General features: G+C 36.5%; 2 protein-coding genes across 2 annotated transcripts; one reads left to right on the top strand and one right to left on the bottom strand.

Moving 5' to 3' along the window:
- Window positions 1–198: 198 nt before the first annotated feature.
- On the bottom strand, window positions 199–6,294 carry PPK1 (putative protein kinase 1). The gene is made up of 6 exons (XM_086251739.1): window positions 5,982–6,294; window positions 5,073–5,483; window positions 3,841–4,811; window positions 2,986–3,186; window positions 1,899–2,060; window positions 199–1,027 (listed from the first exon to the last, which is right to left on the bottom strand). The coding sequence occupies exons 1-6, from the start codon at window positions 6,145–6,147 to the stop codon at window positions 464–466; spliced, it is 2,475 nt and encodes an 824-aa protein (XP_086107865.1). The 5' UTR covers window positions 6,148–6,294; the 3' UTR covers window positions 199–463.
- Window positions 6,295–14,455: 8,161 nt separating this feature from the next.
- On the top strand, window positions 14,456–16,512 carry LOC147279353 (uncharacterized). Its single transcript, XM_086251492.1, has 2 exons — window positions 14,456–15,259; window positions 15,725–16,512. The coding sequence occupies exons 1-2, from the start codon at window positions 14,614–14,616 to the stop codon at window positions 16,363–16,365; spliced, it is 1,287 nt and encodes a 428-aa protein (XP_086107618.1). The 5' UTR covers window positions 14,456–14,613; the 3' UTR covers window positions 16,366–16,512.
- The last annotated feature ends 8,863 nt before the right edge of the window (window positions 16,513–25,375 follow it).

Below are 25,375 nucleotides of genomic sequence, written 5' to 3'. Positions count from 1 at the left end.
ATTTCTTTTCTCGTAATTAAGAGGGGATAGTAATTTGGCCAAAAAAAAAGAGGGGATAGTAAGAGTCAAACTTTTGCCGTAAGCATGACCAAATAGTGCTTTAGCATTGGTTGACAGTTGAGTTATAAATTCGGAGTAAAGGACATAAGTTTCCATAAATTAATAATCACGCTGCACACGGGTAATCTAATTCTCATTTCCAAACGACACAAATGGTGCAAAGGACATAAGTAAAAAAATTACACATACCAATCACTCGGAGCATCTTTTCTATTCTATTTAACAAGACAATATAACACAGCAGGATTGTTACATATCATTACAAATAGATGGAAGAGAATGGATGTAACCAAGAACGGTTTCCCTACTGCCAAAATCAGCTATAAAAGTGGATACCTCTTGACATGTGAGCTTCGCAAAAATGGGGTATGACATTGTGATCACATGCTTGGACCTTCACCTATTATCTCTCTGAATTTGCTAAATGTTCCTGGAGCTGAAAGCAAAGTTTTGACATTTGGGAGAGCAATTTACATTGTTGGTCTCGTAACAGAGATGTCATTGAAGGGACAGGGTCCTTGAGCAGTTGTTGGAGCTGACAGCATAGCTTTGAAGCTTCACAGTCATTGGCACAAGTTTGGGCAATTAGTTGAAGCAGATTACAGCTTTGGTCATGAGGTAAAGCTGGCTGGGGTGGAACTGGAGGAACAAGAAAGGGATGTTGAAGCAGCTGAGGAATCCTCCACCTTTCATTGCGGTCCCATGCAAGGCACTTTTTCATAAGGTCCAGAAGCCAGGGGTTAGACACTGGTGGATATGCAATTTCATGGTTGGGATCTGTTATAACTTTGAACTTTGCCCAGAAAGTCTTGTAGTCCGCAAATGGGGTCCTCCCGTATACCATCTGATAAAGGATGCAGCCAAGGGACCAGATGTCTGATGGCCGACCACACTTGATGATGTTTCCATCCGCATCACTCTCATTGCACATGAATGCTTCTGGAGACATGTAGCTAAGTGTACCTACCTGCACGAGTAGAATACAAACACTAAGCAAAGAGCTATCCAGATTCCCATGACGTCCAACACACTCCGATTAGTCAGGTGATAAACCAAGAGCCATATCCGATAGAAGAGAGCACGGTGTTGTATAGCATACAGTATAGGTTTCAAATACTAAGAGTTAAATTAAAATATGTGATCATAGATGCAATTCACAACTATGAAAGAAGTGGCCAGATAACAAACAAAGTTAACATATAGCCAGTTAGCCACTGAGATAAAATTTCTCCAATCCTAAATGTACCATTACCCTATAAGGCTATAACAGTGTAATGTCTGGACAACCTCATTGTGTAATCTTCTTATCAAATATTCAGAATCCTACATCAACTAATAGAAACATGCAATATATATATAGGAAGGAAAGTTTTTCTAATATTTAATATGAACAGTATAAATATAAGTAAATTACAAAATCATTTTTCTAAAGTTTGCAACTACATAACAGTATCTAGTTTGATTCAGAAATTTTATTAAAACATGTACAGCTTTCATACCATACTGCTTATTTTGAAACTTTTGACTTGGGTAAAATAGCCCTAAAACCAAATCACTAAAGATGATACCATCACATTTTGATCAATATGCAATTCAGAAATTATTTTAAAACAAACAAAATGAAAAATCTGCAATTTGGAGTTGCAGCCTTTGCCATGATGAGGAACAAGAAAATGAGACACTATCCTTCTAGATGTTGCAATTATATGTTTGTCCAAAGAGGAACAAGCTAAATGGGATATGCATTCTACTTGACTGGTATTTACAGATAATAACAGACAGTATTTCCAGAAAATATAAATTTAGAGAAAAAGGGGGAGGGCGTAAGTAATGATCACCTGAGAATCCCTTTGGATGTTGGTCGTATCACTCATTATGGCTTTGGCAATCCCAAAATCAATTAGCTTTAGGGAGCCTTTGACAAGAAGGAAATTAGCTGGCTTCAAGTCAGAGTGCACAATACGTTCCTCGTGTATAGTGTTGACCGCCATCAGAATTTGCTGCCATGTTTTTCAACAAGATGGGTTCACTTTTTCCTACTCAGAATAAGCATCAGAATTAATCTATTCCACATAATAATTAACATGTGCATGGACACAATTATGCCGTATACCTTTGGCAAATCTTACCAGCATAATGCTAGAATATAAATACAGAAATGGTTGCTTCAAAAACAGTAACCAAATTAGAAAAGCTGATAATTCATTCATACTTCAGTCAATTGGCAACAAGTGGTGGAAAGCAATATTTTTATGGGCCTTTGGATGTACAATGGAAATTAACTCAGTCCATTATCTTTTTGACGAGTAATTCAGTCCATTGTCATTTTAATAGCATTCTTACTTGGGAATTTTAATATGAAGAAAACACCACAATCATCACACTAGTTGAAATGAGGTCAACTTAATGTTACCTTAAGTTGACCGCATGCTAGGACAAACATATATAAGTGAGGACATATATGGTGGCTCTGGGAGGGTGGGAACAATATATAGAGGCAACATGCCAGATTCTATGTAAAACATTATGGATTGGTTCCTCAAAAAATCCAATATTCAACAAAAAATATCTAAACAAGATAAATACATTCTTGTGTTAACTATCTGAAACAATATTAATCTGCATCTTAAAAAATAAATAAATATCCAACTCCTGGAAAGAAAGTGAAATTCAACTTCTCTGAAAAAATAAAAATAAATAAATAACAGTCTAACAGCAGTGTTATCTATATGGGTCCTATCAATAAAAAAACCTAATGGAAAAACAGTTCTCTAAACAAACAGAACGAGTAACTACCTAAACATTAAACCATTAGGGGAAAAATAAAGTGAACCTTTAAATGATCATCATTTTGTGTACAAAAACAACACAAAGCACAGCAGAAATTTATCAACTATAAATCAAGGTAAGGTGTAGCTTAAAGACCTGCCAGTAGAATCGTAACCAGTTATTGTCTAAGGTCTGATTGGAGCCATCCATTTCCTTCCACTTCTGGGACAGCATGTGAGCCAAATCAATTTCTCCATATTCAAGTACCATGTAAATGTACCCATCATCCTTGACTCTTCCATCTTTATTACTCATGGAGCCACTCAAGACTTCACGGAGCAAAGCCTTATCTGTCACCTAGAACAAGAACAGGTATTAGAATTATATTTGGAAAAAAGAACATTACCAATTCTAAACCTAAAATATAAGAAAATTGAACAAGAACATAATAAAGCATGATACTGATAGTGAACCCAAACTAAATATAGAACAAGAAAGAACAAATACGTCCTTAAAAAGAATTTAAGTCTACATTTCCTCTTTTTCATTTTTCTTTAGCTTGATCAGAGAACCAAATGAGCCACCTAACTGTACTTAGCCAACTCTAGTGCCACCTCAATCTCCTTCCGAGTTCATTTTACTCAACCCTTTCAATCGACCACCATTTTGGCCATCTGATTCTCCTATAAGCACATTTCACTCTTTAGAGCCACTTGGTTGGTCAAGTTAGAACACTTAATTTGCTACATTAAGATATCTTGTGAAACATTCCTTTGAAAATCCATTATCTGGACATAAATGCTTTTGGCCATCTTGAGGTCAAGACTTTATCACCAACACTCTAAGTTGAAACTTAAAGCAATTTCAACTTGACTTCTCTAAGGTCCTCATCTCTGTTGCAGCATATCAAAATTTATATTGCATAGTTTTACAAGGACATAATATAGCAATGCTGTATATGCAATGATCTGCATGTTATTGTATGAGCAATTTTAGGTTGAAAGTGAGTACCTCATAGTCTATAAGCTGTATGATGTGATTCTTTCCTTTCAGCCTATTCAAATACTCAATTTCCTGACAAAAGCCAAAAGCAGTGGCATAATCACGCCCTTTGAGCTTGATTTTCTTAAGTGCATAGATTGTACAGTCTGATGATATGACTTTGTGGACCTCACTGCTCCCTCCACTACCTATTTTTCCGAGTCTTTGATAGAGCTTCCCATTAACTTTAAAAAACAAGTCAGGATCATAATTCCTTTTACGAGGGGCTGCTGCACCTTTACCACTTGCTGGCTTTTCTTGTTTTCCTGATTTAGAAAGCTCTGACTTCGTATCAGAACATGAAGTTTGGGGCAAAGTAACCTGATCCCTTGCATTGGTAACATCACCTGAAAATCCTTTCTGATCAGTTGGCTTAACATCACCAAGAATAGGATTTTTCATAATCTCACTTTCCTTCAGCATGCAGCCTTTTTTCTCCTTAGATGGGTCATATTCCTTAACTTGCATTTGGGTATAAATTGCAGAGGTAGAAGTTTGGGCTGCAACGGCTATCTGGTCAGTTGACATTCCACTGGTGTCCTTTAAAGAAGCATTCAATGGCTGTACCATATTCCCCTGAGTTACTGGTTGAGAATTTATATTCAAATCCCCCAAAGGTTCTACTGCCACATGAGAACTGCTATGCAAATGAGAACAATAAGTTGTTGAACTAAGCATGGGTGCTGAAGTAGCATGGACAGACGTTGTTGTAGCACATGATGGCCCAACAACTGAAGATTGAGTCATAGGCTGGCTTAAAAAGTTCCTGAATTGATGCAACTGATCATGAATGGCAGTTGTTTTCTTTGCCAACAAAGAAGAAGTTCCACCATCAGACTTCAAACAGATATCAGATTCTATGTTCTGAATACTCTGATGCTTTGACTCGGGATTGATGACAGCTGATGCCTCTACTTGACCGCTGGAAACCCATTCCATTTCTGTCAATGCAAGTGAACGCATATGAGAAGATAAGTTCTCCAATCCAGTGGCCATATGATCATCGGCCCCTGCATATTCAGAGAGAAGGAAAGAAAATATTCGGAGTATAGCAACAAATTCAAAATAGTATTTTGTACACAGCATTAGCAATAATTTGGAAAGTTGTTACAATGTCACGAAGAGAGCTGCCTAAGAAGCAAAGAAGCATAGAAGCACAGCAGTCAAAACCAGCAGATTCAAAAGAAGTGAGGAAATATTACCCAGGGAGGTGCCAATGCTTCCACGTGAAAATTGGACTTTTTTCTGGCCATCAATCTGTTGAGACTCGAAATGCAAGGGAGAGATAGGATTATTGTCTTTACCACCAATGGCAGGTTTGGTTTGATCTATCTGCACGTCAAATGGGTTTAAATTGTCATCAAGGGTTTGGGTAATAGTGCCTGAACTGGAAAGTGGCGTAATCGATACATCTTCTTGACTTTCCTTAACAGTGGGCATATTGTTTGGCTGCACCATTGAATCCTTTGCAGTATTACCCTGACCAATTGAAACTACATCTCGGGACTTCTTTGTGTCAACGAGAGGGGCCACACTTGAAGCTGAACTTTTGGATACTTCTCGCTGGGGAACCATCATGCGCCTAGGTCTTATGCTATTTGACTGCATTACTCCTGAATATTCCTCAGAATTAGCACTTGAAGAATACAGTGTGCATTTACCCATCACATTCAAATTATTGAAATAGTAATTCGCAAAACTTTATCTTATCTTAATCATTTAACCCAACTTCACACAAGGGTACTTCCGAAGATTGTCATGCATATACTCTATTATAAAAATGTTACCAAAAGTTTCAAACTCTAATTCATTGAAAACCCAAATCATAATTCATTAAAACCCCAAATCAGCCTCGCAATCGTCAAGCTAAATTGTAATGAGGGCAGCACAAGTTGAACACTTAGCTAAAACAAAAGCTCTAACTTTGTACCTATAAGGTAAATATGAAGGCACAAGCATTACGAAATCAAGACGAAGCCTAAATTGTATAAGGAACACTCACTGTAGAACCCTAACAAGAAAAACCCTAAATTCGAATTCCCAAATTGACCCCCAAAATAAAACAGAACCCTAATTGAGTCATTAACGTTGAGAGAGGGAGAGAGAGGTACCGAGAGGGCGATGGCGCTTGAAGGCGGCTTGAACATTGCGGAGAAAGTGCGGCGGAGATGACGAAGAGAAGGAAGAAGACGAAGACGATGTGTTATCCGGGTTGATCGGACGGCTCAAACTCGTCGCCCCGGCGGGTCGGACTGGAAGGTTAGCCTCCCTGTCCATGGCCGGAGCTAACCGGCATTTCTATGGGGACAGGAGGGCAAAATGGGAATTCGAACAAGAAGGAAATGGCGGGAAGAGGTTCAACTGGGATGTGGTTTGGGGTTGATCTCCATGAGTTGAGGAGTAAGACTGTCGGAGCACCTGAACCACAACACAGACTGAGCGAGAGGGAAACAATGGGATTTTGAAAACACTGCCTATTGGCGCTCTTGCTTGCTTCTCATGGGCTTTTATTGCGCCCAGTGGCCCAATACCCATTGGACCTGGAATTACAGTTTAGCTCAACCCAACAGGGCCCAACATAGTAGATTCAAATTTGGTCATGTAATTAATCTGTAAATGGAGGGACATGAAGATACTAGACTCGGCAAAATTTATCACGACCCGTTAACACGACCCGGAACGACCCGCAAATTTGCGGGTTTGGGTTTGAGCTAATTGGGTCGTGTTCAAATCGTGTAGACCCGTTAACAACCCGTTTAGATAACGGGTCGTGTTCGTGTCAACCCGCGAAACCCGTTAAGACCCGTTAAAAATAAGGGCATTTAAGTAATTTGCTACACTTAACAAAATATCCTAACCCACTAACCCAGTAACCCTAATCTCTAATTCATTCAGTTTCCTATTTCACAAAACACTCAGCCGCCTCTCACCTTATCTCTCTGAGTCTCTCACTCTCTGGCTCTCTGCAAAATGCCCAAATGCGAGCTGTTGTCTCCATGTCTTAGCCTTTAGCCAGTTAGCCTCCAATCCTCCATGTCTCCATGATCCATCATTCCATCAGCCTCTTTGCCTCTTAGATTGTCTCCCTCAGCCTTAGCCTCCAATCTCCTTAGCCTTCATCGACCCAGCTGCCACTTTGCCAGCATCTCTCCCTTTCTCTTCTTATTCCTCTGCAATCGACCTCACACAGAGCTGCACAGACTCTGCCTCCATCGACCCAGCATCGTCGTCTCAGCCAGTCAGCCTCCATTGACATCGATCGAGCTGCCCTCTCTGGCTCTCTCTCTTTCTCTTGTCCCTCCCTCTGCGATCTCTCACTCTGCAAGTCTACAATCGACCCTTAGTCTCTGCGAGCTGCACACAAGAATCATTCTCCCTCCTCTGCGATCTCTCCCTCTCGAGTCTCTTGCTGTCTTGTTCTCTGCCGCGAACTGGGATCGCTCGCCAGCTAGGTCAGATTGGAGCAACTTTTTTTTGAGAACATATTACCCATATTCGGGGACAAGGGGCGGAACGAGTCGCGATCTACTTACTGCAGCCCAGGACGTCGTCTCGACCCTCAGCCAGTCAGCCCGACTCAAAGCCTCAAAGCCTCAAAGGTACTCTGAATTCCGAAACCCCTTTTTGTGGCTAATATAAATCTATACTGAAACAGGAACTTGGCTGACTTGCTAAATGCTTTTTTTTCCTCTTTTGTTATTCTGAAATCTGAATCATAGGATGCTTTATTTTTATATATAACTAGCTTATTAAATGTTCAATGCAGATGAATCCTAGTCCTTCAAGTAATATTGTTGAGGAGTCTGGTGAAGTTTCAGTGAGAAACAATGTGGGTCAAAGTGCTGAACATGTAGAAGATACAGCAGATAAAAGCCCTACAAAGAAAAGGGCAAGAGGCATGGCAGTAGGTAAGCGTAAATTAAGATCTCCTGCTTGGACTTTGTTTGAACCATTGCCTATGGAACCAGATAAAAAGAAGCGTGCTAAATGTAGACAATGTGGTGTGATATATATATGTGATAGTCAATGTGGGACGGGTAATATGTTGAGTCACATGAAAAATTGTCCTAAGAAAACACATGGTGATTTGCAGCAATTAATGTTATCACAGTCTGGATTGCGTTCCCCAAAATTTGATCATGAGAAATTTAGAGATTTATTGATAGAAGCAATTATCAAACATGATTTACCTTTTAGCTTTGTTGAATATGAGGGCATTAGAGCTTTATTTGCATATATATCTCCTGATATCAAGCTGCCTTGTAGAAATACTGTTAAGGCATGTGTTTTAAGGATGTTTAAAAGGGAAAAACTTAAACTTGGTAATTTGTTAAGTATGGTTCCAGGAAGGATTTGCTTAACATCTGATTTATGGACCTCTTTGACCACTGATGGATACCTAACTCTTACAGCCCATTTTGTTGATCAAGAATGGAGATTGCATAAAAGGATTTTAAACTTTTGTCATATGCCCCCTCCACATACTGGTGTTGCTTTGTGTGAAAAAATTAATTCATTATTGACTGATTGGGGGATTGAGAAGAAATTATTTTCTATTACTTTGGATAATGCTTCTGCAAATGATTGTTTTGTTGATCATTTGAAAAATCAATTGAACTTTAGAGGTCTACTATTAATGAATGGTAAATTCTTTCATGTTCGCTGCTGTGCTCACATTTTAAACTTGATAGTTCAAGAGGGACTTAAAGAAATTGATCCCTCTGTTTTAAAGATTCGTGAATGTATCAAATACATAAGGGGTTCAGCTGGGAGGAAACAAAAGTTCTTTGAATGTGTTGCACAAGTAGGGATAGCAGGTAATAGGAGAGGCTTAAGACAAGATGTGCCTACTAGGTGGAACTCAACCTATACCATGCTTGACAGTGCACTTTTTTATCAGCGTGCTTTTATCAATCTAAGATTAAGTGATTCAAGTTTCAGTTTTTGCCCTTCTACAGAAGAGTGGGATAAAATAGGAAAGATTTCAAAATTTTTGGGGTATTTTTATGAAGTTACTTGCTTATTTTCTGGAACAAAGTACCCCACATCAAATTTGTTCTTTCCTAAAGTGTTCATAATCCAACACAGTATCAAAACAGCCATGGAAGATAGGAATGATTTCATGAGAAGGCTGGGAACTTCTATGAACTTAAAGTTTGAAAAGTATTGGTCAGATTACAGTTTAATTCTTGCAATTGCAATTATTTTGGATCCTCGTTATAAATTGCAGTTTGTAGAATGGGCTTATACCAAGCTTTATGGTCAAGATTCTTATGAATTCAAACGTGTTAGTGACACTTTGTCTTCTGTTTTTGATTTGTACATGGAAAATTTGTCACATCTTGTTAATTCAAATCGTCCAAGGAATGAGACAGCTAGTCACACGGAAGATGGAGACACCATCTTTGAGGTAATTGCTGGTTTTTTTTATATAATTCATAATTGCTTGTTTGATAATTGTTTATCTTTTTTTATAAGTGCTTGTTTGATAATTTCATGTTTTTTATAATTCTTTGTAGGATTTTGATAATAGTTATAACAGTGGTGTAGCTTCAAGTACAAAAACTGAATTGGATAAGTATTTTGATGAAGAAAGGCTAGACAGAAAGCAAGAGTTAGATGTTCTTTCTTGGTGGCAAATGGAGCAATTTCGTTATCCTATTCTTTCTAATTTAGCTCGTGATGTGCTAACAATTCCTATTTCCACTGTTGCATCCGAATCAGCCTTTAGTATTGGTGGTAGAGTACTAGATCAATATCGTAGTTCATTATTGCCTGAAACTGTTCAAGCTTTGTTATGTACTCGAGATTGGATTTTTGGCAAGGGAGGTAAATTTTACATGCCATTATACTGTTATGTTCTTTTATTCTCATAAAGTTATATTTGTAATTAGTGTTTTTTTTTTTATGCTTAGTGTTTGATAAAGAACATGCTGACTTGGAAGTACTTAGTGAAGATGTTTTCAATTTGACCATTGAGGATAGAGGAAGCAGATCTGAACAGTGTTCTAATACCATTTCTGTTGATGATTGATGAAAGGTGCTGTATTTTTATTGTTGTAGCTGTAATTTATATGTATTTCTGTTTGCATTTGATTGCACAATATTAATGGAACTGACAATGTTGATATGGAAAAATATAGAAACATACATTATCATTAGTTTTTAGAAGAGCCACTATAAAGATTCTTGATTTTGATTATGTGGATATGGTACTCCTGATACTGTCACTATGAAGCAATTGGTATATAGTGGCTTGGAACCATCTTCCACCATTGTTTTGGTAAACCACCATTTTGGCACAGTATGTATATAACTGAAGATTCTTAGTTCTTATTACATATATTCTTAGTTCTTATTATAGGGCACTGTTCTTGTAAGTAAAACTATTAAAAGTTTGGTCTTTCTGGAGAGCTGATCTATATGAATGTTTTGTTCCCTTCTACTTATAGGCTATGTGAGCTTTGTTGCTGCTGTGAATAAGTTAGTTAAGATCTCTTTGATCTCATTCCAATCTTTTCTTCTAAAACTGGAAATTGTTATTAGGTGTCATTGTGATGTGTCAACATAATTTGCACCACCTCATTAAGACATTGTCTTGCTACGCAGCCACTGAATACTGTATTGTAATTCTTTTATGCTACTCTTCCTTGACTAAAGAACCAAATGTCTTGCAGGTATCACTCCCTTGTGTGGCAATGTGGCATTAATCATTAATTGAAGTTCTTGGTGTGGCAATGTGGAATTAATCATTAATTGAAGTGGTGTTCTGTTTATGGCTGGAAGCCTGGAAGATTGTGATAAATTTTGGGCTGTTTATTTTGGGGAGAATTAGAGAATTTTGGGCTGTTTTATTTTGGAACATTGTGATAAATTTTGGTTTTGGCTGTTTATTCATTTTGGAACATTGTATATATGTATTGAATTTTGTTTTGGGCTGTAATTTTTGGCTGTTACTTATTTTGGAATATTGCATGAATGGAATTTTGGGCTGTAATTTTTGTAAGTATTGTAAGATATATATTAATTGTAATTTTGTTTAAAAAATATTAATTTTCTTAACGGGTAGAACGGGTCGTGTCGTGTTTATTCGTTTTAATTCGTGTCGTGTTCGTGTTGGGGGTTTTGTCACCCGTTACTTAATGGGTCGTGTCGTGTTAACCCGTTAAGCTTAACGGGTCGTGTCGTGTTTGACCCGAACCCGCAAAAAACGACCCATTTGCCAGGTCTAGAAGATAGTGATGGTTGAGTGAATGTTTAGGATGACAAATAGCAACTCAATGGTGGTTGTTGTTCAAATAAAAAATAGACTTTAGGGATTATGAGTATTTTAGGTATATTGAGTTTATGAGATGGGTGGGAAGAGTAGAAGTAATATTTTTTTTAAGATTTAGTGGGAGTGAGAAAATAAAGTGGGGGAGAAATAGAGATGAGGAATGAGAATAGTAGCATTCTAAAAAAAATATGAGAGATAGAAATTTTAAAGAATTTTTTTTTTTAGGAAGAAATGACATGATTAATGTTAGACTTAATTCAGAAAAAAAAATCTTAGCCTTAATTGTTTCAAATTAATTTGTGTTAACTCAAACTCTAGTCTCCATTATTAAAAAAAAAAAAAAACAAACTCTACTCTCCATCTATGTATGTTAAATATGTAGTTGTGTCCACATCACACAATTGAAGGGGTAGCAAGATGAGAACCTTTTTGGTGTGACTATAATATCGTCAAGTAGTGTTATTAATCCACGTGTTATAATATGAGTGGTCGATGTTTATATTTTTAGTGTATAATACTAATAAATATATACATGTTATAACATAAGTGAATTAGTAATATCACATAGCGGTATGACAATCACATCAAAAAATTACTTCTAAAAACATAATTTTGAATGCAAAATAACACCGTTCAATTTTCTTTCATTGTTGAGAAATTTTTAGCTGAAATTGCTTCACTTAAGTACATGAGTAGTCTCTCTTTTTCCTCCGAGTTCATAGTCTGATCTTCAAAAGTTTTAAGGCAAAACTTGTTCAGGACTGATACTAAACAAGATAAGAAGGAAAGGGTTCACCAACCGAGGTGTTCAATGTTCACTGTTCAACTAGCCTTGGAGATGCAAATAAGTACCGTGCCCCTGCCTGCAAGGAATCTCAAAAAAGGAAAAAAATGATGGGTTATGGTCCTAAAATATGTGGAATTTACAACACAATATCAACCACTTTTGTACAAATTTGATTGTCAAGGTTGTTAGATAGTCTTTGGATTCTAAAACTTAAGTGGTTAGGGTTATCAAGTTAATAACCTTTTTTATGTAGAGTCTCATCCTTCGATAAATAAATATGAACAATGTATGTAAAATTGTATAATTATGGTATATATGTATAATTGTGTGAAAGTCGGTTGGTGTGTCTCACCGTGCATCTTTAGAATTCCACACACACCACACATGTCAATATTTCTCCCTATTTAGCCATCTGAATTATCCGAGTAAATATTTTATCAAAATGTCTCAATATTAGTTTGTGTGGTTTAATTCTTTATATACTAATTGATGACTTGTCATAACTGATATGAGATTACAAATACACAACTCTAATCTAAGCCACTTTTTCCAATAACAATCTCACTTTGCAGGTTAACAAAACAGTGAAGAATTGGGATTAGAAATTTTGAATCCATAACCTGCTGAAAATGTTTAAGCAGTTAGCAAATAACTCATGTTGAAAAGACATACTGTCACTGCAAGTTCTACCATCAAGTGGGATACCAAATTTTCAACTTTCACTTTTTACTGATCACTATAACACTATCTGTTTCTAAAATCTAATCTTGTGATTATATTTCTAATTACAAGCTAGATGGTTGCATTGCATGTGATCATTTAAGTTTGAAATGGGTTAGTGCTCAACATTTCTTTCACAATTTTTTCCACCTCCTAAAACTCTTTCTTAGTTTTAATACAATATGAAAAAGGAGGTCCAAATCCAATTCAAATTGTTATTCCTTCACTTTTTTGATAGTAATGCATGTTTGAACTGTTAACGGTGTGATTCTCATAGACCACACCTTGTACTTAACAACGGTTAGCAGAGCAACTGAGCAAGGTTTCTTCTATTCTTTAGTGAGTTGCACACAGAGTAGAGTTAAAAATACTTTGAAAAATGTTGGCGTTAAAGCTTAGGATGTGAAAAGCAACAATTAAAGATTTAATTAGGATGGAGAAGGTGGTGGTGGGGTGACTGATGAGGATGATTTTTTGTTGGTTATTAAAGTACACAACTTTATTCCAATGGCATGATTTTGAGAGCAAAAGGAATCAAAATGAAGCAGCTTTTCCCCATAAGAGTGAGAGTTGAGAAGCAAAGCAGCATTATTGTGTAATTAGTGTTATTACCTTATTGTGCGCTGTGCTTAGCCCAAAAAGTCTTTCTTGGGCTTAGGATGGTACCAATTAAGCAGCCTAGTTTATGTGCTCATCTCTGCCTCGCCATAAATTGCTGTTGGGTTTGTGAAAACGAGCCCCAGTTGGGTAGTGTATCCCGATCAATATCTATATAATTTAGTATTAATATAAGATTTTAAGTTCCATGAATGGCTTAATTGCTAATCATTTATATGTAGTTGTTGGGTACCTTAATTGGAACTTATAAGAGTTGTGAAATTGCACTCAAATTTGATCCCCCTTTCTCCAAAAAAAAAAAAAGTTATAAGTTTCTTTTTAAAGAAGATTAATTATAGTAATGCCCCTCATATTATCACATGTATCTCATTTTGCTCTCCAAATTTCATTTTAACTTTACTTTCCTCCTCAAATTTTAATTCGGTGTGTCAAGTTACCCTAATTCCTCAACCATATCAACCTTTTTCCAATGCTAACGTGGCATACACATTCCCAATCCATCAACCAAATTAACTTTTCCATCTCCACTGTTAATGTGGCAATTTTAGGAGGCTATGTGTCATTTTTGTTGATGGCCATGTGTGTGCTACATTAACATATAAGACATAAGAGTTAATTGGGTTGATGGACTGAGATAACTTAACATGCAAATTAATTAAGAGGAGAGTAGAAATGAAATTCAGGAGACAAAGTGAGACTTGTGTGATAATTCAATGAACATTGATATAATTAACCTTTGAAAGAATAATATTTGGCTCTTTACATATAAGTAGTCATTTTGTTTGAAAATATCACGCTTCATCATGTTTTATGTGTAGCAAACTTCTTAGATGATGTTTTAATTTCTCTTTGGCCACTCTATGAGCTCCTTTTAGATTTGACGTTATGCACTTTCTCTTTCAGTTGTTTTAGTTTTTAATTTTAATAGATGAGATTCAAGTTGTAATTATAGTTTTGTGTTATATTTTCTGTTTTCATAAAAAAGTTAATGTGAGAAATTATTTTTTTCTTACAAATTAATCACAAATTGAAACATGACATATTAAGTTATTAACATGTGGAACCCATTAATGCTCTCATGGCCATCCAAGTATCACTCATACATCATTATCATAAAACAATTTCTTGCACGAATCAATTAGTTAACTACAAGAAGAGCCCCACATAACCCTAATCTAGAAACGCTTTCTACAAAAGGCAAAGGAGCTCCTTTGGCCTTTGCAACCCCACCCACCCTCTCAAGCTGTCCCAGCTCCTATGTCTCTTAAGCACCCCATCTGCAATTCTGAAACTAAATCCAAAACCCACCATTTGTCTAGCTAGCTCAAACCTCACCTATTACATGTCTTCATCAACAATGGCCAAAATCAAAAACCAAAGAAAACCCACCAAGCAAACCCACCAAAAGGTCCAGAAACAGAACCAGAACCAGAACCAGCAGCCCCTAAAGGCAGAGAAGCCACCCTATTGGTCAGTTGTGAGAGGCCTGCTGACCTGTAAACACCTCCAAGCAGTTCAGCTGCAACAACAACAACAACATGAGCAAGCCTTGGAGGAAAGTACTGCCAAGAAAAGCAAGAAAATGAGGTGCTCTGGCTCATTGTGCAACAACACAAAAATCATGCACAGGCCTGAAACAGAGTCTCCTCCTGAGGTCCATAAGAAAAGGGCTAATTCAATGGGTTCAAGCAACAACAATGAAGCTTCAAGCAGATCCATGAAAGCCCCACTGCATGAGATCAATGGGGTTGTTTCCACCTCTTCTTCTTCATTCGCTGTGTCTTCTAATTCCTCCATTAGTGGGTCTTTCAGAGCAATGCCTTTCAGAAGATTCTCTGGCTGCTATGAGTGTAGAATGGTGGTTGACCCTGTTCTTGGAATTGCTAGAGACCCTTCTCTGAGGGGAAGCATCTGTTCTTGTCCTGAATGTGGTGAGATTTTCATGAAAGCTGAGAACTTGGAGCTCCATCAGACTGTTAGACATGCAGGTAACCTCACAATTTTCAACAATTAATTTTAATCATGCACACATGTGATGATCACAGAAACCCCTTTATTTCTCAATTTAATAATTCAATGTCTCTCATAATAGAGATAATATATATATAAAAAAAAATTAATTTCTCCTTACCTTTAGTCTGAGAGTCTGAGTTTATATTATATATTATCAGCTAGGACTTGTGAAATCATCAACTTTCAGTTTCAGTACCCCCCTCTCTCTCTCATACTTCAATGCACCATTTCTAGCTCTTTGTTATAACTTACAATGAATTAGTGAACCATAGTTCATCAAATGATGCGTCATTATAGTACTTTTGTACACCAAATAAAGTTGGTAGTGTTTCATTTATTCAAATCTGAGTTCACTCAAAATCGTGTTCACCATTATACTTACAACCCATGTCCAAATTTTGATCAGTTTTTTTTTTTATCTGGGTCACAAAAATCCACAGTTTCTGAACTGGGTCCTGAAGACACAAGCAAGAACATAGTGGAGATCATATTCCAGTCAAGCTGGTTAAAAAAAGAGACCCCAATATGCAAAATCGACCGCATCCTCAAAGTCCACAACACCCAGAAAACCATCTCCAAGTTCGAAGAGTACAGAGAGTCCATCAAAGCCAAAGCCACCAAGCTCCCCAAGAAGCACCCTCGCTGCATTGCAGACGGCAACGAGCTCCTCAGGTTCCACTGCACCACCTTTTCTTGCTCACTAGGCCTCAACGGCTCCTCCAACCTCTGCAACTCAATCCCACACTGCAATGTCTGCAGCATAATCAAGAGCGGCTTCAAGGGCGCCACAGAGTTGACGGAACGGGGCATTTTGACCACCGCCACGAGCGGCAGGGCGCACGACAAGGCGGTGGCCGCGGCGGAGGATGGAGACAAGAGGGCAATGCTGGTTTGCAGGGTGATTGCAGGGAGGGTCAAGAAGAATGTGGAGGCTGGTGGTGGTGGTGGTGGTGGTGGTGGTTTGGATGAGTATGACTCAGTGGCTGGAGCCGTGGGCGTCTACTCTAACTTGGATGAGTTGTATGTCTTTAATCCCAAGGCCATTTTGCCTTGTTTTGTTGTCATATATGGAGGTTTTTAATTTTAATGACTAATAATGAGCTTTTTTTTAACACTTTTTGTTATTATGGGCAAGGTAATTAAGAATTCATGCTTTCACTGATTGATCATGGTCTGCAAAATCTTTCATTGTCTTCTATGATTTGGTGTTTTGTGGGGAGTGAATGAATGATCCACTGCCAGTCTATCAGTCAGAAGACTCAGAACTTAATGCCCCCACGAGCAGCCTGTTGTCTTTTTTTCTTTTTCTAATTTTCTCTCTGCCCCATGAGATTGGTGGATTGAATATTGTCTGTAATCACATAACTTATCTAGAAGGGGTAACATTAGCTATATCATATTTTAGTATCATTTTGTCTATCATTTTTTTTAATAAAAATGAGACTTATTTGTATTGATGAGTCTCACCTCTCTAATAGAAGTGGTACACAAGATAGTACCAAAATATAGTATATATAACATTATTGCATATGGAAGATTGGGTGCACATCAATTGTATTTAGAACATATTTTTATATCATATTGTAATTATACCATATCAATTGTTACTATAGTAGTGAAACTTTCATATACAAATAGATCTCACCACCATTATTGATCAGTGATGTGAAACTTTCACATGTACAAAGACTTTTGTTAGAATAGTATATATATAGTTATTGAAGTCAGCATACTTAAACACAAAAGTGATAGATTTAAAATATTTTTTGAGTGTGTGAATATATATGAATGAGCATAACATGAAACAACTAGGCCTTATAGCTAAGAAGTTAGAACTTTTCGTAATCTATGTAGTAATACTCTAACTATTATGATTAGTTATTAATTGACTCATCAACTTTTACATAATGTGGTCATTAATTGACATTTTTTTTGGCCTCCATTAATTGGCACATTAATTTCTGCAAAATGTGGTCCGCTAGCACAGTTAAAACATGTGGTGCAATAGCATTACTAGGGTGGATATTTTAAGAGTAACTTTGTATTGGGTGAATCGCAAAGGTCAACGAGGAACCATAAAGTTGTGGGTGCAACTTGGGGGTTTAAATTCTTAGCTGGGTAAATGACGAACGAGTAATGCTAGGCTTGCTGGTGTACATAATATAAACTATGTTCATAAAAATTTGTGTAACTGCTAGTGCATTAATGACAAGATGACAATAAGTGAAAATTGGGTATGGGAATTTGTATATTACTACCAACGAGGTATCTCTGTGTGTGTAATTTTTTCTTTTAAATATAAATTTCCATTTGTATATAAGTTGAGGAAGAAGTAATCCCTTTGAGAAACTAATCACATGTTTACTAATTCGTAATCGAAATTGAAATAGAGAATTGGATTCCGATTACGGACTACTCATGTGTTTACTAACTACAAGGAAATAAAAACACAAGTGGGGCCCACATGATATCAGGAATTCAACTCCTTATATTGAAGAAATTGGATTCTTGTGTGAGGAGAGGTATTCTGATTCTTGGAGAAACAGCCCATCAGGAGTCCAATTTTTTTTCCTATGATACCCTCACATTATTTCTATAATTCCAAGTTTGCCCATTCACTTTTTTTTTACCACTAACCTACATACGTTCTAAAAAATTGGTTCCTACACCTACTCTCACAAGCCCCTCTCAAACTGCCGTTGCACCTCCAAGTTTGATACAATCACAAATACTAATATATATTTATTACAAAATTTGTTTAAAACATGAATTAATAAACTACCTTCTTTGTATCTTATCAAATATGGAATAGATATGAACAAAAAGATAAAATGGAGATGGTCAACTATCTCTGTTGAAGTTGTGTTTGACGATCTTTCAGAAATTAGTAATCATCTATTATTGAGTCATAACTAAAAAACTTTTGACAAGTTCTGCATGTATACCAACTAAAAAATTGGTTCCTACGCTTGGGAATTTTTTTTTTTTGGTAAGTAAATGAATATATTGAACCAAAATATGACAGAGCCGAGATACAACCAAAGCCAAAGTACAGATGAATGATTTTTTTTTTTTAATATACGTTGAAACATCTTTAATAATATTTATTAATTTATTAATTATTGATGTGACTAAATAATTAAAATTCTAAAAAAGTAATTTTTATTATATATTGTAGTGTGTTTATTATTCATAAAAAAAGACGTTTGAATTTTTTTACTATTAACTAGCATATAAAATAATTTATTTAAAACAAGAGCATTTTAGTAATCAAATTGATTTCAATTCCGATTCCGGTGAATTAGTAAACAACTTATATAGAATTGGTATCATTCCTTCTCTGATTCCAGATAATTTAGTAAACAGTTTCAATGAGAATCTAGATTTTGATGTAAGTATAATTACATCCACACAATACACAAAACACAAGCCTTATCATATTAACCAATTGTCATTCCAGTGCCAATACCAGAAAAAACTCTACTGACCTGGTGAAGCCATTATGCAGTTGGATGAAAGCACACCAGTGAGCAGCAACAGCCTTCCAATCAGCACAGCTAGAGTCTCTCACGCAATGGGGCAGAATGCATAGACTACTTACTTGCTGTGTGACCAGGGACCATGCTTATATAGAGTCCCCTGTAATCCAAGTCCCTCCCATGAAAGGATTCTCGGATTCACAATCCTCATGGAACTCTATATGTATCAATTACTTAATTCCTTTGTCTTGTATAATTGTATAAGTCCTTCAAGTGTATAAGTGTCCTAGTCCTATACTGAAAAGGTTTTCTGATAACAGTCGAATTGCTTGTACATTAAGAAGTGTTGGTGACTTGCTGATTCCTAAAAGAACAAGGAATGTCCAACTTAATCTTATATTCTCCCACTTGGACAATCATTGTTCCTTGTCATAATTCACCTAGCACTTTAAGCAATCTGTAGGTGCACTAGACTTGTTATACAGAACCAAATTTAGATCAATTCTCATGAGATGCAATGTTGGATATCAGACTATGAGCAGTAACAGAGCTATTAAATATGCTCAAACCATTCATAATCATTGATGTCTACAATGCATCTCTCGAAAATCATTCACAAGATATGAAAAAGAAAAATTTAGTTTACAAGAATGTTGTAAACTCGGTCCTTTCTGTAAATTCTACCTTCCTGTATGTAAAATCACTAAACTCAATGGCAAGATTCATGTATGCATGATCAGTCAGTGGACTTATATCACTGATTGCATTTACTGTAAGACTTAGTCAAAACCAAATAGATATACATGCTGATATCATTTATGTATGTTTACACACAAAACTGAACTTAAAACAGAAATTTGTTAAGGAAAAATTGAATAGACAAAACTAAAATCATGATAGGTCTATTTCAATTCAACATATCCAAAAGTAATTCTTAAATTCAAAATGCTAAAATTTGAAAACTTCAAGCACTTAGTTTCTGCAATCTCAACTAAAATTGCAGTAAACCAAATTATATATATATATAAGAACAAAATGAAATGATTAAATGAGTTTATGAATGTCTCCCACTATTCCTAAAATTCTCACTGAAGTGCAGCATCTAAGCTCTCAAGAACTCCCATGCTTGCAACATGTCGTTTGAAAACATTTACTGCCAATGCTTTAGTAAAAGAATCTGCCAGCTGATCTTGGGTATTGACATGCTCTATTTGCAATTCTCCAGCTTTTACATTCTCTCTTACCATTAAAAATTTTGTGCCAATGTGTTTAGATTTCGAGGTCCTTTTGCTATTCTTCGAGAAACTAACAGCCCCACTATTATCACAATATATTCTGATGGGATTTGATACTGACTTAACCATTTTCGCCTCTAACATAAAACTCTTTAACCAAATAGCATGTACTGCTGTCTCATAAACTGCAACATATTCAGCCTGCATGATTGAAGTAGTTGTCAAAGTCTGCTTCACACTTTTCCATGAAACTGCTGCTCCTCCAAACATGAAAATGTACCCTGTAGTTGATTTCAAACTATCCACACACCCTGCAAAGTCTGAATCCGAAAAGCCTATTAAATCCAGTTCTTTCACTCTCCTGAAAACCAACATGTAGTCCTTTGTTTCTGTAAATACCTGAGCACTTTCTTCCCTGCAATCCAATGAGCTTGGCCTGGATCCACCTGATATCTTCCCAACATTCCTACTGCAAAAGCTAAATCAGGTCTTGTGCATGTTTGAGCGTACATCAGAGACCCAACCAGTGAAGCGTATGGCTTGTCTTTCATGAACAATCTTTCTTGGTCATTTGTAGGACATTGTTTCTTGCTGAACTTGTCTCCCTTTGACATTGGTGAATCTCCTGGCTTGCAATTCAGCATGTCAAAACGTTTTAGAACCCTCATAATGTATGCTTGTTGCGAGAGTCCCAATAGAAAATTCTTTCTATCTCTCTTAATTTCAATTCCTAAAACATATGAGGCTTCTCCAAGGTCCTTCATTTCGAATTTATTGGACAGAAAAGCTTTAGTTTCATGTAACAAGACTTTATTGCTACTTGCTAGCAGAATGTCATCCACATAAAGCACTAGGAAAATAAAATCACTCCCACACACCTTAAGGTATATGCACTCATCAGATGAGTTTTCTAGAAAACCATAAGAAGAGATTACTGAATCAAATTTTACGTACCATTGTCTAGATGCTTGTTTTAATCCATAAATGGATTTCTTTAATCTGCAAGCTAAATGTTCCTGTCCATTCTTTATGAATCCTTCAGGTTGTAACATGTAAATTTCTTCCTCTAACTCTCCATTAAGAAAAGCTGTCTTGACATCCATTTGGTGTAGCTCTAGATCAAAATGTGCCACCAAAGCCATAATAACCCGAAAAGCATCCTTGCTTGAAACTGGTGAAAACGTCTCATTGAAATCAATCCCTTCTTTTTGAGTGAAACCTTTTGCAACCAACCTTGCCTTGAATCTTTCTATGCTGCCATCAGGGTTCTTTTTAGTTTTGAAAATCCATTTGCTGCCTATTGGTTTGAAACCTTGTGGGACTTCAGTCAATTCCCATACCTCATTTTTATACATTGAATCAATTTCTGCCTTCATTGCTTCATTCCAGTTTTGAGAGTTTGCATTATTAATTGCTTGTGTGAAGTTCCTTGGGTCACTTTCTTCTCCAATGTCGAAATCCACTTCCTGCAAATACAACACATAATCATCTGACAAGGCTGACTTTCTTTGTCTTGTAGAAAATCTTCTCGGTGCATCTTCAACCTGTTGTTCAAACTGATTGATGTCTGGTTGTGGATTGTCAATCTGAGCTGCATCTTGTGGCTGCTGAATGACTGGATTCTCTGGCATAGGAACAATTTGGTCTGGTATGGAATAAGCCAAGTCGACATATTCATTTTGCACTTGTGTTCTATCAGATAGTTCCAAAAGCTCTAAGTCACTTAATGCCACTTCATTTGATGAGACTGCTTCATCAATAAATTTAGCTATGTTGGTCTCCATTATTCTGTTGGTGTGAGAAGGACAGTAGAAACGAAAACCTTTTGATTTTTCAGGATAGCCTATGAAAAATGCACTTGTAGTTCTAGAGTCAAGTTTCTTTTGGTATGGATTGTAAAATTTGGCCTCTGCCCTGCAGCCCCATACATGAAGATGCATTAAGCCTGGTTTTCTTCCTGTCCACAATTCGAATGGGGTCTTGTTTAAAACCTTGCTTGGAGCTCTGTTTGTGACATAATTGGCTGTCTTTAAAGCCTCTCCCCATAGGAATTTAGGTAGTCCAGCTGTACACATCATACTCCTCACCATCTCCATAAGTGTTCTATTCCTCCTTTCAGCAACACCATTTTGTTGAGGTGTGCCAGGAGTAGTGTATTGCGCCTGTATTCCATGTTGCTGCAAGTATTGTGCAAAAGGGCCCAAGTGTTGTCCAGCTTCACTATATTTGCCATAAAATTATCCTCCCCTATCAGACCTGACAATCTTAATTTGTGTTCCTAATTGCTTCTCAACTTCAGTCTTAAAAATCTTAAAAACTTCAAGAGCTTGGGACTTTTCTGAAATAAGGTACATGGTGCAAAACCGAGAGAAATCATCTATGAAAAGAATGAAATAAGCATTCTTGCAGATGGTTCTACACGAAAAAGGACCACATATGTCAGTGTGGATGATTTCGAGTAACTTTGTGCTTCTGTTTGCTCCCACTTTTCTAGTACTAGTGGTCTTTCCCTTTATGCATTCAATGCAGTCACCAAAATCTGAAAAATCAAGCTTGGGAATAATATTTTCCTTTATTAAAACTTGCATCCTTACTTTGGATATATGTGCAAGTCTTTTATGCCACAACATAGAAGAAAATTCATTTGTTCTAGATCTCTTGTTTGCAGATAACATGTTAATCTCTGTTATGTTATTATTTTTTGAACAAACAAGTTTCCAATGATCATTTATCAGTGTAGCATTACCAATCACAGATGAAAATTGAGATAATTGCAAACCATTCTTATTAATAGCAAAATTAATATCTTTCCTAACCAACTGAACAACCGAAACTAAGTTCCTTCTTAATGAAGGTATAACAAAAACTTCCTCTAATTCTAAAAGAAAACCAGTTGCTAATCTAATGCTGACAGCTCCAATGGCTTTGACTGCTACTGGCATCCCATTTCCTACTCGGATGTTGATTTCATCCTTCCTTGGTGTCCTCCTTCTTGTGATACCCTGCAAGGAATTTGCAATATGTATGGGTGAGCCTGTATCAATCCACCAAGAATTTATAGGAGAATCAACAAGATTAACTTCCAAGTAAAAACAGTAAGGATTACCTTTCTTAATCATCCATGCCTTCCACTTATCACATTCTTTCTTAAAATGGCCAGCCTTATGGCAATGAAAACATTTAAACTTATTTGTTTTCACTGCCTTGAGGCTATCTGGAGTGGGTTTGGAGCTGCTGCCTTGGTCTGGTGTTCCTTTTGATTTAGAAAAATTTTTCTTATTGTTTTTGTAAACCTTCTTACCAGAGTTGTTGGTTCCTTGTTGGACGAAATTAACTTCTGCTACAGCCTTGCCCTTTTTAAATCTCTCTTCCTCCTGAACACACATCCCTATCAGCTCATTTAGAGTCCATTTCTCCTTTTGAGCACTGTAGATAGTGATGAGATGTTCATATTGATCTGGTAGTGAACACAGTACTTGATGAACAACAAATTCATCAACTATAGGTATCTTCAGAGCCTTTAGTTTTGCTGCAATGTCAATTAAAGACATAATAAATTCCCTTACACTGCCTTTTCCATCGAATTTCTTAGTGGTCAGTGCAGCCATCAAGTTGCTTGTCTCTGCTTTTTCGGATTCCTTGTACTTATCAGTGATAGCCTCAAGATAAGCTTTTGCACTCGCATTGTCCTCAATCCCTCCCTTGACTATATCAGCCATAGCCCTCTTCATGATCAAAAGTGACATTCTGTTTGCCTTTTCCCATTTTTCAAACTTGACTTTTTCTTCTTGAGTACTGGTTGCAGTTAGTGCAGCTGGTTTGTCTTCCCTAAGTGCTAAATCCAAATCATTGAGTCCCAGTACAATTTCGATGTCCTGCCTCCACTTCTTGAAATTGTGACCATTGAGGGGTTCAATGCTAGTAAAACTCATAGATGCTGCATTTTAAACTGAATCAATCAAAAAACATACTAAAATTTGATTCACAAAACTGTATTGTAAATGCCCCATACTGCATAAGATCCTTGATGTATGACTCAAATTTGTTGTTCATGCAGCAAGGATCTTTTATAGTCTTTATTATGTCATGAGTTTGTTATAAGATCACTTGTTTCGAGTATTCATTGCTGCAATTTGTTTAGCAGTAAGAACAGTCAAAAGAATAACTTGATCTTATAAGTAGCTCATGACATAATCGATTCTGGCCTTCAGTAATGAGATGGCATACCAATTTAGATGATGCCAACTGATGTCTAAAAAAGCAGAATTATTATTATTTGATCTGTGCTAAAAATTGTTATCTTGAGTATAGTTTCCATGTTGCAGAAGTATTTTTTTGATTTCTGACAACATGAGAACTATGATCAAGAGTCATATCAAAATTCTTTTAATGAGTTAAGCAAAAAAGAATTATTGCACAGCGGAATAAAGGAAAAAACATATACATGATTCAAACAAATAAAACATGCATATTACTGAGAGATAAATTTAATACATGTAAAAAAAAAAAGATATGAAAACTTAAGATACAATCAAAGCATCATGCAATTAAAATACCCCTGTAAGCATGATAAAAAAGACATGTATTTCACAGGATCAAGAAAAATATACTTATGTGAGTTATTCCTAAAAGATCACAATAACCATAAACCAAAAAACCAAAATTTTAGTGAAGAAACACTAAATTCATGTAATATGGTATTAAAGCAGGGAACAACGATATATGCTGAATCTTGGTCTTTAAATTGTGTATGGTGGCTCTGATACCACATGTAAGTATAATTACATCCACACAATACACAAAACACAAGCCTTATCATATTAACCAATTGTCATTCCAGTGCCAATACCAGAAAAAACTCTACTGACCTGGTGAAGCCATTATGCAGTTGGATGAAAGCACACCAGTGAGCAGCAACAGCCTTCCAATCAGCACAGCTAGAGTCTCTCACGCAATGGGGCAGAATGCATAGACTACTTACTTGCTGTGTGACCAGGGACCATGCTTATATAGAGTCCCCTGTAATCCAAGTCCCTCCCATGAAAGGATTCTCGGATTCACAATCCTCATGGAACTCTATATGTATCAATTACTTAATTCCTTTGTCTTGTATAATTGTATAAGTTCTTCAAGTGTATAAGTGTCCTAATCCTATACTGAAAAGGTTTTCTGATAACAGTCGAATTGCTTGTACATTAAGAAGTGTTGGTGACTTGCTGATTCCTAAAAGAACAAGGAATGTCCAACTTAATCTTACATTTGACTCCTCTTCAATCCAATTCATTATTAATCCAATTCCTCTTAATCCAATTATTGATTAGTAAACATGCCATAAAGTCAGAAATACAATAATCACCAAGCTGGCAAGCTTTACTTC

Source organism: Dryas octopetala, chromosome 7, assembly GCF_963921425.1.
Source record: "Dryas octopetala chromosome 7, drDryOcto1.1, whole genome shotgun sequence".
Taxonomy (NCBI): Eukaryota; Viridiplantae; Streptophyta; class Magnoliopsida; order Rosales; family Rosaceae; genus Dryas; species Dryas octopetala.
Note: the sequence above shows the minus strand (reverse complement) of the source record. Positions and strands in the feature narration are given on the sequence as shown.